General features: G+C 33.1%; 1 protein-coding gene across 3 annotated transcripts in view; it reads right to left on the bottom strand.

Moving 5' to 3' along the window:
* BRAF (B-Raf proto-oncogene, serine/threonine kinase) overlaps window positions 1-16,519 on the bottom strand; it is a 140,632-nt gene that overhangs the window by 45,861 nt on the left and 78,252 nt on the right. For 2 of the 3 annotated variants that reach the window (XM_045565260.1, XM_045565261.1), the window contains exons 8-13: window positions 13,207-13,366; window positions 10,160-10,196; window positions 5,938-6,074; window positions 4,907-5,024; window positions 3,094-3,178; window positions 2,046-2,222 (exon numbers count right to left, since the gene is read on the bottom strand). In XM_045565260.1, coding sequence (XP_045421216.1) covers window positions 2,046-2,222; window positions 3,094-3,178; window positions 4,907-5,024; window positions 5,938-6,074; window positions 10,160-10,196; window positions 13,207-13,366 — 714 coding nt within the window. Of the gene's footprint in view, window positions 1-2,045; window positions 2,223-3,093; window positions 3,179-4,906; window positions 5,025-5,937; window positions 6,075-8,649; window positions 8,770-10,159; window positions 10,197-13,206; window positions 13,367-16,519 lie in introns of all 3 variants that reach the window. The other variant, XM_045565262.1, reaches the window with a different exon arrangement.

Here is a 16,519-nt window from a genome sequence, read left to right as displayed (position 1 = left end):
AAACAGGATAGAATGATCTACGTTCATAGCCAGATATACTCATTACATAGTGAGAGCTATTTAAAAATGTTAAAATGTTTTAGAGTAGATAGACTAAAGTTTACCCTGATAATCTGAAACTGTGAAGTGATGGAAAAATTTCATCTCTTCTCTATTACCCAGATTGCAGAGCTATTCAATTTGATAGTGTTCTTCTCTACTGCTACTTCTTATCTTAATCAATACTGGCACTTCACTGCCCCATCACTGTTTCTAAAAACAATTTTTAATACTATTAATCTTCTTTGCTGGCCCTTTTTGTATCAAAAGCTTTTTTCTCCTCTGTTATTCTCTTCTATTACTTCTTTGACTATTATTCCCTTTCTTGACATTTCTCAGTTTTGATTGAGAAGGATTTGGCTTCTCTCTCTTCTGGAAGGTAAACAATAATATGCAGTTGTATGTAATCATTCTTTCATTTTTTCATTCAACAGATATGTATTGAGTACTCATCATAGGCCAGGTCCTATTCTAGGCATTAGACATAAAACAGTGAACAAAATCAAGCCCCTGCTCTCATACAGCTTGCATTCTAATAGGGGTTACAGACAATACACAAATCAGATGGAGCTGGGTATTATAAAGAAAAGCAAGGATGGGGTGTACAGAGTGACAGGGTGGGGTGGGGAAATGTTAGTTTTATAAGATGATCAGAGAATGCTTCTCTTAAAAGGGGACATATGAACAGAGACATAAGGCTACCTGTGGCATGAGTATCCCAAAGAGGATACGACAAGTATAAAGGCCCCAAAGAAGGAGCATGCTTGGCCTGCTGAAGAAACAGCAAAGAGACCAGTGGCATAGGTTTCTCTCTGGATGTTCATTATTTTTGCCATGGCTTACTCTTCACAAGAGTTTAATATCACATTTTAGGGATGAACAGAAGATGGTACAGTGGGGAGATTTAACAGCCAGATTTGGTTTTGAGTTCTGGCTCTACATTTACTTGCTGTAAGTGATCTTGAGTCACAGCTGTGGGTGTTAGTACATGTATACCCTTTTATCTTTTTATTCTAATTTTATAATGTAAAAGTAGCATAGTGGTTATAGCGAAAGAATATTGGATTGGGAGTCAGAAATAAATCCTGAGTTAAACACCTTTGCTGCCACTTATTAAATGTGTGGCCTTAGACTTAAAGGCTCAGTTATCTGTAAAAGGCTCAGTTAAAAGTCACTTAAAAGGCTCAGTTATCTGTAAAAAGAAAATAAAAATGTCTTTTATAATATTATAAAAATTAAATGAGATAATAATCTATGTATGTGAAAGTGATTTATATACTATAAAATATTAAATTAAGATCATACCTATTTTTAAACTACTCACAGAGTTTTCAGATTTATATTTTATTGAGTTTACAATTTTCATCTAAGTGCTTTCAAAATTTATTTAATTTTACCCTTTGATTTACCTGTTCATTTGCACTTAAGGGTTGTACACAAATCAGTTCCCCCTTTTAGCCTATGATAAGTTTTAGAAAATAACTCTTTTATCTTTTAAATTACATACCAAAATTCCATAGATATGAACAACTCAACTTGAAATCCTCAAAAAGGATCAGAATGCATATTTTCATTTAAACTTTATTAACTGACCATCTTGCAATAGAAAATATGGGCATATAGAGAAAATGATTTTAAAAGGTTAACTAATTAATAATCATTTTACATACTTCAACAACTGTTATTGACTTTTTAGTGGGGTTTTGTTTTTGTCTATTTTTATTTTCTGAACCTTTATTGCTTAGCAAAACATTGAGTACTAAACATAATTTTGCAGTCATATTTATTATCAAATACTTGATATACATGATATGTATTTTAAAGACTGTACTAGAGAAAGATATTTGTTTTTTTAGTATCATATTATTAGCCATTAGTTAGTGTCTTTATACTATTAGACAATAATTTAAAATGCAATCCAAAAGAATATCAGCCAAAGCCTTAAAAAAAAATCCTCAATGGTCTTCAAAAGTAATTTACAAGAGATTTAACAGAATGTAACTTACTCCATGCCCTGTGCAGTCTGCCGTGCAATATCTATAAGTTTGATCATCTCAAATTTGGTCTCAATGATGTGGAGATGGTGATATAAGCTGGAGCCCTCACACCACTGGGTAACAATAGCCAGTTGTGGCTTTGTGGAATAGCCCATGAAGAGTAGGATATTCACATGTCGTGTTTTCCTGTAAAAAGAAATGTGACAGTAAACAGTAAATATTGACAAACTTTAGCACTTTCTTAAAAAAGTGAGACAGAGCAGGCTACCTATCAGTAAGATGTCAGAAAAAGATATTAACCACAGAAAAGCAATAGAAGGATGAATTTAGAAAAAACTGGAAATTGTCTGGTCTAACCTCCTACCTTATTCAGGAATACCTTTTTAAATATATCTGACAGGCAACTATAGATTGCTTAAATACCTTCAATTATGGGAAGCTCATCACTGAGTATGTAGCTAACCCCCACCTCTCTGTTTAAGTGGTTCTAATATTAGGAAGTTTTTCTTGTGTTGAGACAGAGTCATTTTCCCACAATTTCCACCACTAGCCTCCCTGTTCTACTCTCTGGAATAACTTTGCACCGTCTTGAACATAACAGCCTTCCCTGGACTAAATATCCTCAGTTCTACTGACTATTTTTCTCCTAAATTATAATCTTAGAATCTTCCCAATTTAGGTGGTCTTCCCTTGGACAAACTCTAGTTTGTCAATTTTCCTCAAGTCCCAGGGCCCAGGACTAAATACAATCTCTAAATGTGTTCTAATAAGCTTAAAATTTTAAGAGTATTCTTTCCATAAGTAGAACTATTATTTTATATGATCAGAATACTATATTTCCATTAATTCAGTATAGGAGTAAGTCTTCTATAGCATGTACTATATAATATTACATACCACTTAATATGGTTAAAGATAAAATACACTGAAATATACTCTATTTCTACATATTTATCCATTTTGAGTAAATCTGTAAAGCTAACAGTGGCTACCACTGCAAAACAGGAGCTAATGAAAATAGCTTTTCTCTAGAAAACAGTAATTCACACAAGCTCACCTGAGTACTCCTACTTCATTTTTGAAGGCTTGTAACTGCTGAGGTGTAGGTGCTGTCACATTCAACATTTTCACTGCCACATCACCTAAAAGGTAATTGTCATTCCAAATGTCATTCCAATGATGTATTTATTTATTTGTTTTTAGAGGCAGGGTCTTCGATCTGTCACCCAGGCTAGAGTGCAGCGGTACAATCATAGCTCACTGTAACCTCGAACTCCTGGGCTCAAGAGATCTACCGCCTCAGCCTCCCAAGCAGCTGGGACTACACACACGTACCATCATGCTTAGCTATTTTTAAAAATTTTTTTGTAGAGACAGAGTCTTGCTATGATGCCCAGGCTGGTCTTGAACTCCTGGCCTCATGCAATCCTCCCACCTCGGTCTCCCATTGATCACAGATGTGTTCACTTTGTGAGATTTCAGCTACTTGTTCACTTATGAGCACTTTTTTATACAGGTTGAGTATCCCTTATGTGAAATGTTTGGGACCAGAAGGTTTCAAATTTCAGATTTTTTTGGATTTTAGACTATTACACATTATATTACTTAGCAGACCAGCATCCTTAATCTGAACATCTGAAATCTTCTAATGAGCATTTCCTTTGAGTGTCATGTTCAAAAAGTTTCAGATTTTGGATTTTAGATGTTTGGATCAAAGATATTCAACCCCTATATGTATGGTATTTCAATAAAAAGTTAAATAATCTTACTGATTTTTCCTAATTATCAAAGTAATACAGTGCTCATTCTATCATCTGTACCATATGATACTGTATACCACTTAAAACAAAATGTTTAAAAACATTTTGAAAGCATAAAAAAACTTCCCATAATCATATCACTCAAAAAATGACATTATATTGATGATGTATATCTTAGGAGGCTTCTATATGTATGCAATGTTAATATTTATGAATACATATGAAAAGATAACCTAAGGAGATATATACTATACAGCCATTTAAAAAATTCTTATAGATATTTTTATGACTTCCATAATATGGGGTATTATATTAATACATACTGCTTTGTAAAATTTAATATACCAAAGACATTTTTCCATATAAATAAATGTAGCTATACTATACCATTTTAACTCCTATATAAACATATACGGAGATATCAATTTATTTATCTAAGCCTCTATTAATGGACATATAATTTTTCATTAATATTAAATCTCATGAAAATACCTATGTGTTCATTCTTATCCAATTACCTCCTCAGGATAAAGTCCTATATATGGAATTGTTGGCTCAATAGACACATTGCCAAACTGTCCTCAAGAAAGTTTACACCAACTTATTTTCCCACCAGCAGCATCACAATCACAGCTCTAAATATGATCAATTTAAGAAAATCTTTGTCTAAATGAGACACAAATGATTTCTATTTTTTGAACTTGCATTTATTTGATAACTAGTGAGGCCAAAGATTTTTTATATGTTTACTGGTTACCTCTATTTCTTCCTTGGGTAAGTATACGTTTAACATGCTTATTTGTGATTTATAGTACAAATACATTATCAGCAGAAAGACTTCTAAAAGAAAAAACAATCATTTTGGGGACTAGTTAACATAGAGGATATTCATCTTTAAAAATAATTGCTATACTATAATAGGAGTCCTGGTTGATGTGAACCCAGTTTTTATTTCCCATAATTTTTGTTAAAAACCTTTGGAGTCTTACATCTGATCAAAATAGCTTAATGATGCAAATAGTAAATACTCCTTTTGATTTTTTTAAATAAAATTGTTAAACATATCGTATCATCATGACTTGTGACAAGATCACCACATTATATACATACCATGCCACTTTCCCTTGTAGACTGTTCCAAATGATCCGGATCCAATTCTTTGTCCCACTGTAATCTGCCCATCAGGAATCTCCCAATCATCACTTGAATCCCGTCTACCAAGTGTTTTCTTGATAAAAATAGTATAAAAAGTCAAGCCAAACCAAACAGAAAAGGAAAACTTTATATTTCACACTGAGTATATTACCCTATGCCTGAGTGGTACTTAATTTATGAAGAGAATAAGATCTTTTTTTAAAAAAACACTCTGGTGGAGTAATAGTTAAAAGTATGACTCTTAAAATATAAAACTTAAATTTAAGATTGAAGTCGATATTAGGATGGAAATAATTGATTAAAAAATAGAAATTATTTATAGTGTATGTACAGAATTATTAAAATCTGTAAAATAAAACAGCTTTTATCATTTGGAGGACTACAAGGGACAAGTACTTTGTATGTGTGACTGGTTTTGGCTCCAAATCACAAAAATTTAAATTAACATATTATGGCAACTATTCTTTTCTAGTCAGCGCTAAATTACCTCATATATCTTATCTGATTAAGTTTCTCAAAAAAAAATCTCTCTATATAATTACTATAGTAAGGTAATGGACACACCTATCCAACATATACTATTGCTAAAATTATTAGATTTAATATAGATTCATTTTGCAGCAGAAAGTTAATTTTTCAAATAGGGAAGAATGTCCCTTGGTAGATATTTGAATTTTGGGCCAGCCTTTAGAATGTGTACGCTAATCATGCTTTCTAAATACTAGCTTACTCTCTTTTTCCTTATTTTAGAAACAGAACACTATTGTTACTCTTCCAAAACTGCCTTTTAGTAAATTATATTAGAGATGAGAGCAAAATTCAGTGTTGTGGAAAAATGCTTTAAGCAAAAAGCTATCAGCTCTTAAATTTATTTGATTATGGGAATTCTCTGTCATATAAGGACATGATATATCTAAAAGGTGATGCATTTGGCTATGACTTATAAAAGAAAGAATTTGGAAAAAAAAGATATCATACACTCTTACCATTCGATTCCTGTCTTCTGAGGATGAAGATGACTTCCTTTCCCGCTGAGGTCCTGGAGATTTCTGTAAGGCTTTCACATTAGTGAGTGAGCCAGGTAATGAGGCAGGGGGTGTGGCAGATAAACCTGTGGTGGATCCTAAATTAGTGAAAGGAAAAATGTATTCATTAAGGAAGTGCAAACGTTAATTTATCAGGGGCAGAGGGTGGGGGGAAATTTAAACTTATTTTAAATATGTTCTGCATGTTCAAGTACAGATCTTTTGGAAAAAACAGGCCAAAAAGGGGCCTCATTTGGTGAGTAGTACTATAATTTCTTTTCGTTTTCTGGCCACTTTAATGACCTTTAAGGTATCTGATGATAAAGATACAATTTGTTTACTGGTACAAAGTCTAGAAGAAAAACAATTTCTCTAAAACAAGAGACAAGTACTAAAAACTACTCACAAGTTTCTGTTTCTTTGATTAAAAGAAAAAATCAAAAAGCAAAATTTAAAAGCCTACATAATAAATAAATTTTTAATTATTTTACATTACCTCAATAGCCAGTCAATATAAAAAAAGATGGAAACCCTAAATGGAAATATTTTCTAATATTGGCCTTAATGTTGAAAATATCTAGGTCTTTCATATTAGCCACTAATATAAAATTAAATTAGTTTAGGAATTAAATCTATATTTATGCTCTATATTTAAGAGATACTGGTCAGGGTCATTGGTTCCTAGAGGCTTGTTACACTAAATAAAGATTATTTGTAGGCTGGGCACGGTGGCTCACGCCTGTAATCCTAGCACTCTGGGAGGCCGAGGTGGGTGGATCGCTCAAGGTCAGGAGTTAGAGACCAGCCTGAGCAAGAGTGAGACCCCGTCTCTACTAAAAAAAATAGAAACAAATTAGCTGGCCAACTAAAATATATATAGAAAAAATTAGCCGGGCATGATGGCACATGTCTGTAGTCCCAACTCGGGAAGCTGAGGCAGTAGGATCGCTTAAGCCCAGGAGTTTGAGGTTGCTGTGAGCTAGGCTAACGCCACGGCACTCACTCTAGCCCGGGCAACAGAGTGAGACTCGGTCTCAAAAAAAAAAAAAAAAAAAAAAAAGATTATTTGTTACCAACATAAAATTAATGTAAACAAAGCCAAGCGGGTTCTGAAGCCTTTCTGAAAAATCTCTGCCTTTTTAATGAGAGCTAAGTGTCAGCAACCTAACTACAAATGCAAATAGTCTATGAGCCAAGTGAGCCTGAAGGTACACTCTTTGGAAGTGGTCTCAGTGGCAGGGTTGCATAGCTTTCTTATGGGCACTTTTTCAAATGCTGACTCAGTGGCAAACATCCTAAGTTCACTTACAGTATGACCTGGTTCAAACAGGGTCAGGATAATGACTTGTAAGTGGGGCCTGAGTATAGCTGCATAGGACTGACATGTCCAGGTAGTATTTCACAAACAGAACAAAAAGACCTCAAGAAAATGATTTTTTTAAAATAATTACTATTCTTGGGGGGAGAAAGAGCCACTATCTTTCGAAGAACAAGAATACTAACGACAACATTTAAATGTAAAATCTGTGTAAAAATTTTATGATTACTACATCATGCTATATCATCATGTGGAATTTCTACGATCTCATATATAATTTTCTAAAAGAAAATGGTATCCAGAGTGTCTATTAACTAGAGCACAATCCATTTTCTTCCTTTCATTGCTAATTTTCAACATTATGAAGCCTTAATTGCTTGACGAGGCTTCACAGTTCTGATTTAAGTGCTGTGTTATATATGACTTAGCTTAATTACGTTACTCACTACTGCATGACTTCCATCCCATTTTATGGATTTTCTGAGAATCACCTGGACTGAGAGAGCAAGAACCTAAAGCACCATTACTACATTCAGAGTAAGTAACAGATGCTAATTAGCAAGAGTCACTAAATATAACTCTTTAAAAATTTATAGCAAGACATCTGTCTCAGTTTTGACTTAAATTTTTAAAAATCATTTTAACCACTAATTAAAGTATGACAAGATGAAATGGGAGAATGAAATTATACTGTGAATTTTTCCCTCATATTAGGGCATAATTAAAAGTATAAATTCTCAAATTTTCTTAAGTATGTTGAAATATCGAAAACATACTATAAATCTTTTTTTTTTTTTACTGCTCCCTACTTTTGACATAAGATATATACATCCCACATTACAGGGGGAAAAAACCCCCCAAAACACTGCTAATATTATAGAATCTCAAAAAAGCCAAAAACCTAATAAAATCTCATAATTGAAGTTTCCATTTACATTTTTTCTTAAGAACCACAAAAATTATTACCAAATATTAACAGTCAGCAAGGTTATCACCTAAATGTGTTAAAATAAAAAGGAATCCAGATTGAAAACCTCCCCCGACCTTATTTATTCCCCCCCACTGAGTTTAAGCTATCAAGACTAAGAAGTAATAAGATAACAAAAAACAAGATGGAAATCTCAGCTCAGAATTTTCTTGCTTTTAAAAATTTATGACAGACAGCATACAGAAAGCTTGTGGTAGTGAGTATGTGTGAAAAGCACATTCAGAGCATTCCAGCCAGGCCAAGCAGAAATTTAGTACGAAAACTCTCACACTTACAAACACACGCTGTGAGGGTGAGGCACAAACAGCATCTGTAGTTTTATATTTAGTTTACTTTGGGTGAAAACAAGAAAGAAGAGCCCAACTACCTCTGAACACTGGGCCAGGCTCAAAATCAAACACTATTTCACTGGGGACAGAATGTAGGAGGGGACTGGGAGTCCGGGATTGGTATTTCCGAAGACAGCGCATCAGCTGGTTCAAAGGGGCTGTTAGAAGAGAAAGAGAGGGGCAGGCAAACACAGGAAGACAGACACACAGAAGAAATGAAAGAAGTCATGGGGAATAAATAAGATGAACTGAAGCCTGCTTTACAAAATAATTCTGGACATTCAAAAAAAATCTGCTGATTTTCATAAAAACCCAATGATTTTTAAAAAAGTGATTCACAAAAAGGACAAGAAATGCCACTTGATTTTAGGTACTAAGCAGGCTGTGTTTATCACTAAGTTAACTTTGTGATGCTAACATGATGGCAACATTTAAATGCTGGATGTATTGGGCAAAATTATCAAAAGCCACAGCTATTAAGACATATGAAAGTCAAACTGGCAGCAACATTAATAGGCAGGTTCATGAAATAACAAACAGGAAAAAAAAGCTTGTATACTTATGTGTAATAGTCAATACTAAGTCCAGAGTATATAACGCAGGCTTATCATTATTTTGGTTACTTCACAGGTGTACAGAAACATAACAAAAGATGGTTTATACAGTATTTACTGACTATAAAATATTTTTGGGTCTGGGCTTAGATATTTGGAAGATAAACTGTCACAGTGAAGAGATCAACTCTAAGCATGATAAGGAGTTATTACAGGTCTTCCTTATTAGATAGAATTCAGTTGAGAAGGCAAGTGCAGAGGACTACCTGGAAGAAAACTTCAAGATAGTCTCAAATACCATCTTTTGGAAAACATTATGTGGAGTAATTCTTACAAAAAGTACTTTTTTAAGCAATGTTGTCTTATGTGCTAGAGTGAATACTAGATGAAAATTCTGTAAGAAATATCAATTCAATTTCTCATCTGCTTATTTTATTTACTAGACTAATAAGAGGGCAACTGGGCTTTTCTATTATGGGTCTATTCTATAAAATGTACATTTCAAACACTTCTAGAAAATTGAAGGGAAGTGGTTGGTAACACATGACAAACCAAGAAGCTGTGGCAGGCAACCCAAGGGATTCCCTCCAAGAATGATTTAGCAAAGTCACGTTTTATTTGATTCGAAATTCAGTCATTAAGTATCAGTGGAGGCCCTCAAAAGAAATTTAGCAACTCCAGCTTTGGAGATGGTTATAGAAATTAATAAAGTGGGTAATAATTAAAGATCTTTTTTGGTACAATATTTTAAAATTGCAGAGAGTACATTTAAGACTTTCTTTTATGTTCTCTCGTACTATCTACTCATGTTATGAATTAGTTAAAATTTTATTAGAAATAAATAATACTATAGAAAAACAAAAAAAATTTTGGGTTTTCTCTACACATTTTTCTCTGTGTCTGTGTTTCATGGAAAAAGCAAGTATAAAGAAGACAAGCAGCAAAGCAATTGCATTTTTCCCTGAGTTTTTTTTAAACTGAAATCACTACTTACCTCCATCACTACGAAACCCTGGGTCTCTAATCAAGTCCTACAAATAAACAGTAATGTATATTTATTCAAAGCATATAGTAAGAAAGTAGTAATAACATTGAATTTACCAATATATGTTAATAGAAAGGTTAATTAAAAATAATACCTGTTTTACAATTACTTCACAAAACAGAATATGAAATTAGCCAGTGAACATGATAAAAACTAAATTTTGAAGCACTTGCTAACCTAACCCTATATTGAAAGGATTATTAGTCCTGATCAAACGTGGAAATCCATTTCAGGCCATTCAAAACCAATGGTTCCTTCAGTCCTTAAAAAAAAATTCTACTGGTACATATAAAGAACCATAAAATTGTTCACATCCTTTGCCCTTTGATCCTGTAATTCTACTTCTGGGAATTTTTCCTAAGGAAATTAATTCAGAAGAAAAAAATGATATGCACAAAGATGTTCAGTGCAGCATAATCCATCATACTAAAAAATTACAAATAATTATTTCCCTATGATAGGCATTTTGACATATTATGGTTAAAGTAAATTATGGTGCATCAATTTAATGTATTATGCAGTTACCAAAACAATTAGGAAGCTTGAATCATGTTTATAGTATAATAAAAGAATACAAAATTAAAGTACACTGATTACAATCATGAAAATATGGATGCATAAGGACACAATACAAGGGAAAAAAGTCAAAACTGCTCAAATAAGGATTTTGTTAAAATTTTGTTATTATTAAAATATAGCTTTTTGCAACAATGTTAGTAGTGGGCAAGTCTCATAGGTAATAGAATGTGAACCCTAATAGGAAAATTTGGATTAGTTTGTTTATTCGGTTCAACTTAAATATGAGGGATTGAATGGCCCTAAATGTCTCTAAAGTGGCTCTTTGTGTGGAGCTGGGCATAGTGGCACCTGCCTATAGTACCAGTTACTTGGGAGGCTGAAGCACGATGATCACTCAAGCCCAGGAGTTAGAGGCCAGTCTGAGCAACATAGCGAGACCTCGTCTTTTTTTTTAAAAATGGCAACTGGCTCTTGAAAACAGACAACTTTTTGCTTATGGGCTACAACAAAGTGTAAATCCTTTATAGATGCATTTCTATCATGTTCAATGTATTATATAAAGCCTTCAATATTTTCTACATAATAATCAACAAATACCTACAAATAAAGTACTAGATGTGGCTACCAATAAATATAAAAATCCTGGTGGTGTCACTACCTTTGTGTTCTTGAGAGCTTATAATTTCATTGGAAGCAAGATGCACACACATGAAAATTAAATGACATAAGAATAAAACCTTAAGAATATAATAAAAAAGATGGCAAAATTTGTTGCTTAGTTAATTGCCAACTAAATGTTATGGGTGATAAGATTTTAAGTGCTACACATAATAATTATAGGACTTGATCACTGGTGAAGCATTCAAAGAAATATCTCTGAGTTGGGCCCCTGAGGGATAGGCAGTGTAGAAAAGCAAAGCAAAGGGCCTTCTAGACAAGAAGGAACATCAAGAGTAAGGCTACATCCCTTTCCTTGTTGTTGCACCAGCTCTGAACTTCCCACAATTGTGGATTGACTGAATTTGGCTTTCTCTATTCTTATAGCTAATACCAACAGAAATGTAAATTTTTCAATCTATGTGTTCTCAAAGCTCCTTGACAATCTTTTCAATATGCCCAAAATAAAAGCTACCATTTTTGTTTCTACAAACCCTGTTCTTCCTTTGATATTTCCCATCTTAATGAATGGTACTATCTATTTATCAGAAACCTGGTCTATAAGCCAAGTATCTATAAGCCAGAAATCTGGGCATTATCCTCTACCTCTCATCCTTTTCACCTCTCTCCTCTACTACTATACCGTTTAGTGGTTAAACACAAGAAAAAAAAAAGCCAGGTTTTAAGTCCCTTTCAGTAATTTACCAGCTATGTAATTTTAGGTACATTTCTTAAAATGTAACCCAGTTTTCTTAACAGTAAAATAAAGATACTAATAGTACTTAACCTATGAGCTTTAATGACGATGGAACAGAAAATCCATGTAAAGCACTTAGCATAGTACCTGGTACATAGTAAGGAGTCATAAATAATAGCCATTTTCAATGTGATTCCTAAGACTTTTACAACTAATTCATTAATTCATAGTCTCCCCCCAGTTCTCTCTTTCTCCCTCTCGTTCAAGCCCAAGAGACCAGAAGAGCAGTGGTAACAATCAGAGAAAAAAGGAAATAAGTCTAAAAGGATGCTAGCTTTGAAAGTAAAGATGAAGGTTATGATTTTGGACATAATGAAAACAGCCCTAACCTAGAAATACGGTTTGATTTTTTATTTCACAATCTCCTTATTCCTATATTTCCCTCTCCTACTTGTTTCTACCTTTGCATTCAGGTCTAACTAGGTAGAGGTGAATGAACCTTATTAGTTGAGGAAAACTAGTACTACGAGAAGGGCACTTAAAATGAACCCAATAAAAATAGAGAAAAGTTTCATTGTAAAAAGTGGGAAGAAAGTCTGATTTGTGAATTTATCTTGAAAAATGAAATTAAAATTTATAATTATTTTAATTTTATATTTAATAAAATTTATAGTCCCAACTATATGCTAATTCTTAAACACAGAAAGAATCAAGTTTTTGTTGATAATAATGCCAAAGTTATGATAGTACAAACTAAAATTCTTAAGTTCATATTTATCTTTTACAGTACAATCATTTTTAGAAAAATTTTTAAAGGATTTCATCAATTTCCCCAAGGGCCTCTATCAATCCTTTGATGTTTAAACCATTTTCATCTGAAGATAAGACTTTTACAGAGATGGTATCATAAGGAAAAAAGTCACAATAATTCTATAATTTGGTACCAGTGAAGTATTTAATGTCATCAGAGAAGATAATGAACTTTTCTGATCTGTGATTTATAAGAAAACTATCACTTAAAGAAACTAATAAATGAAAGATGGCATTTATTTCTGATCTAAATTATAATTATAGCAGAAATAAAGACATACACTTGCTAGTACTAGCGATGCTGGATACTTACATCAATATTAACAGGTTCTATTGTGTTTATATGCACATTGGGAGCTGATGAGGACCGGTCTCGTTGCCCGAATTGATTTCGATGATCTTCATCTGCTGGTCGGAAGGGCTGTGGAATTGGAATGGATTTTGAAGGAGACGGACTGGTGAGAATTTGGGGCCTGGAAAAATTAAGTCATTGGAAGATAAGATTCAGAGCAACTTTATAGACATAATAATATAAATATAAAAAAGTAAGATATAAAGATATACTTATTTTTATATTCTCAAAATATTTAAAATAAAACATTAAAAATCCATCAGTAAAATCTATCAGCTTTAAAAAGTATTAATTTAAAAAACTAATATCTACCTACAACTAATGCTGCCAAAGCTGCTTTGCTCAAGCAGACTCTCCAGGAACTACCAATGATGAGAACACTGATTCTTATCCAGAAAACTCCAGAGAAATCTACAAATAGCTAGAAATTACCTGTAGTTAATCATCTGAAGAAGTTCTTATCTTTTAAAGTATACAAAAATATGCTCTAAGTAGAGACTGACTGAATAAAATCTGCCATTTTTTAAACTTTGCCATTTCTTGATATCTGAAGTTACTAAAATGAAAATTTTATTAGGAAGTTATATATATTTTGAGAATACATGCATATGTATACTTCAGGACCTGAATGATGTACCTGTTGCTTTACACTAGAGTTGAAAGAAAATCCTGAACAATATCAAAAGATCATTTCCAAGTTCAGAAGATGATCCTCCTAGTGTCAGTATGGCTCATATTTTGAAATTTTTATCACGTCCAATTATTGAAGCCAGAGACACAAAAGAATCATATATTAAACATTAAAGCAAATATTCAAAAAATTGCTTTTTGAATAGGAACGTCTATGGTCTCTCATCAGCTCTAAAATAAACCTCGTACTCACAGAAACTAAAATTTTGAGAATAGACTGGAAGCACCTGTAAGGAGTCTATCCCCTCAGAAAGGATATCCTAGGGAGCAGGGACATTGAGTATAATTTGATAGAGAAGGTATGCCTATCTCACCGAGCTCCATCAGGACCAATGAATGACTCAGCACTAATAAACTCTCTTCACATACTGATTATCATTCCACCCCATCTTACGCAAACTCTTTAATTATATTACTATAATTAGCATTATTGAGCAGCTATTAGACATGGCCAGAAAGATAATGTTGAGGGACTAAAAAGACATTTTTTTTTGGTAAGAGGAAGGAGTTTGAAGAGGAATGGGCAAAAATATATCAGGAAAGGAATGGATAAAGGTTTGAAGAGCAAAGTTAAGCAAAATAGTGACTAAAACCCTTTGAATAGACCATGTCAGAATCTGAACCATACCACTTTACAGTTTTACTTCTTTGAAGCACATTATTAAGGATAGGGAAAGAAATTTTGACTTTATGTGTTCATATTAACCACATGAATCAATTTTGAATGGATATGCAAATAATAAAATATTAAGTACTTTTAAAAATTGATGACACAGACCTTTAGGAAAACTAGCACATTCCACCTGTGTCCTCTTTCTCCTTTCTGGTTACTGAAAAATTTTTAGTTTGTGACAAAGTTGTCTTTATTTTTGCTTTAGGCAGCCAAAGCAATATGTATGCCCTTTGATAAGAAATTTTGGGAGCAGGTAAAAGAATGTAAAAATGACATTAGTTAATAAAAAAGCTTGGAAAGGATACTTATTAGAAAACCATTTATAGGATGATTTAAAGTCTCAAGGCAATAGCATACTTGAAGTCTTAAAATTGGAAAAAGCCTGAATTAACTAGCCCTGTATAGGATAATCTAATATAATAATTGATCTGAGAGCCAGGTGCCATGGCTTATGCCTATAGTCCCAGCTACTCAGGAGGCTGAGGAGGGAGGATGGCTGGAGCCCAGGAATTTAAGGCTGCAGTGAGCTATAATCTGTTGTACGCAGAAGTGGCAGTAAGTCATTCCTGTAACCTACTGAGTTAGGAATATGACCGAAACTTGTAGTGGATAACAAATCAGAAATGTGTATGCAAAGGACATTGGTCCAAAAGCAAAAAAAATAAAAACCTGATTTAATCTGATAAACTTCATTATCATATCTAAAGAAAAGAATGCATATATTAGAAAATGAGGATATCTACCTATTACACAAAATCAGAGAGACTAAGTTTGGCAGTTGGTATCTAATACTACCTGGAAGGAAGGTATGCCTTGGTCGCAAAGTCAACTTGTTTAGCTCTGAGGGCAAGTATAGCAGAACACTTCAAGTTATCATACCGTGATATAATTAAATATCTGAACCATATAGTAATTTCATGCTTAACAAAAACAATCTTCTGATTATAAGTTAGTTTTCCATAAATATCTTACAAAAGAGGAGTTAAGTGCTGGCCCACCCAACAGAAGAAGTCTGATTAATACAACAGCTGTATTTCTCACTGAAAAGAATTACCTGGTATTTTGATTTAGTCTTTTATGATTCTGATTAATGTAAACCAGTATATCTCTAACTCTCATCATTTCTGAGAACTGATAAAATTGAGTTTCCATACTGGGAAATCTTTCCCTGGACCAATGTAATTTATACCCCCTAAGTATACTGGCAGTCAGTAAACTGGCTTTCTTTTGATACCTTTATCTATTCTGCTGCAAACCTCTTTCAAGCAGTACCAAATTAAAAATAAAAAGAATTTTAGCTCTAACACCCTTCAGCAAACTCCAGTTATGATTTCATTCTTAATCTAGAATATTTAAAAGTTTTGAAGCCAAGTGACTACTTCTGTTCAGTGATATGCAAATCTTAAATGCTGACCTTTCATAAATTTTTATATTCTATGGCATTTTTTAAAAGTAGAAAAGGAGGTATCTCCCATTTTTATTCAAAACTGGACAATGTGTCACTTCTCCAATATTTCTTGGCTACATCATCATCCTTGTTTCAGACCATCATAATTGTTATCAGGACTAGCAACGAAATGCAAGGAATTTTGATATTGAACAGATTGGCTTCCATCTTTACAGAGACAACATATACACTAGTGACATAAAAGCACCAGGAAAATGATTTATAGAAAAATTTAAACATCTTTCTTATCATTTGCTCAAGACCAGAATCTATTTCAGTTTAGTTAAGAATAAAATACTCATGGCACAGGCAAATGGTATCTTAATTTTTAGACAGCATTCCTTCACTGGAAGGCAAAATGTCCTGGATTGTTACCATTATAAACTTTCAAAGAGGCCAAGCTAATTTCATTATGGTGTTCTGTAACTCTGCTCACAGAATTGGGGCCTGCCATGAGAAACACA

Source organism: Lemur catta, chromosome 11 (assembly GCF_020740605.2).
Source record: "Lemur catta isolate mLemCat1 chromosome 11, mLemCat1.pri, whole genome shotgun sequence".
Classification (NCBI taxonomy): Eukaryota; Metazoa; Chordata; class Mammalia; order Primates; family Lemuridae; genus Lemur; species Lemur catta.
Note: the sequence above shows the minus strand (reverse complement) of the source record. Positions and strands in the feature narration are given on the sequence as shown.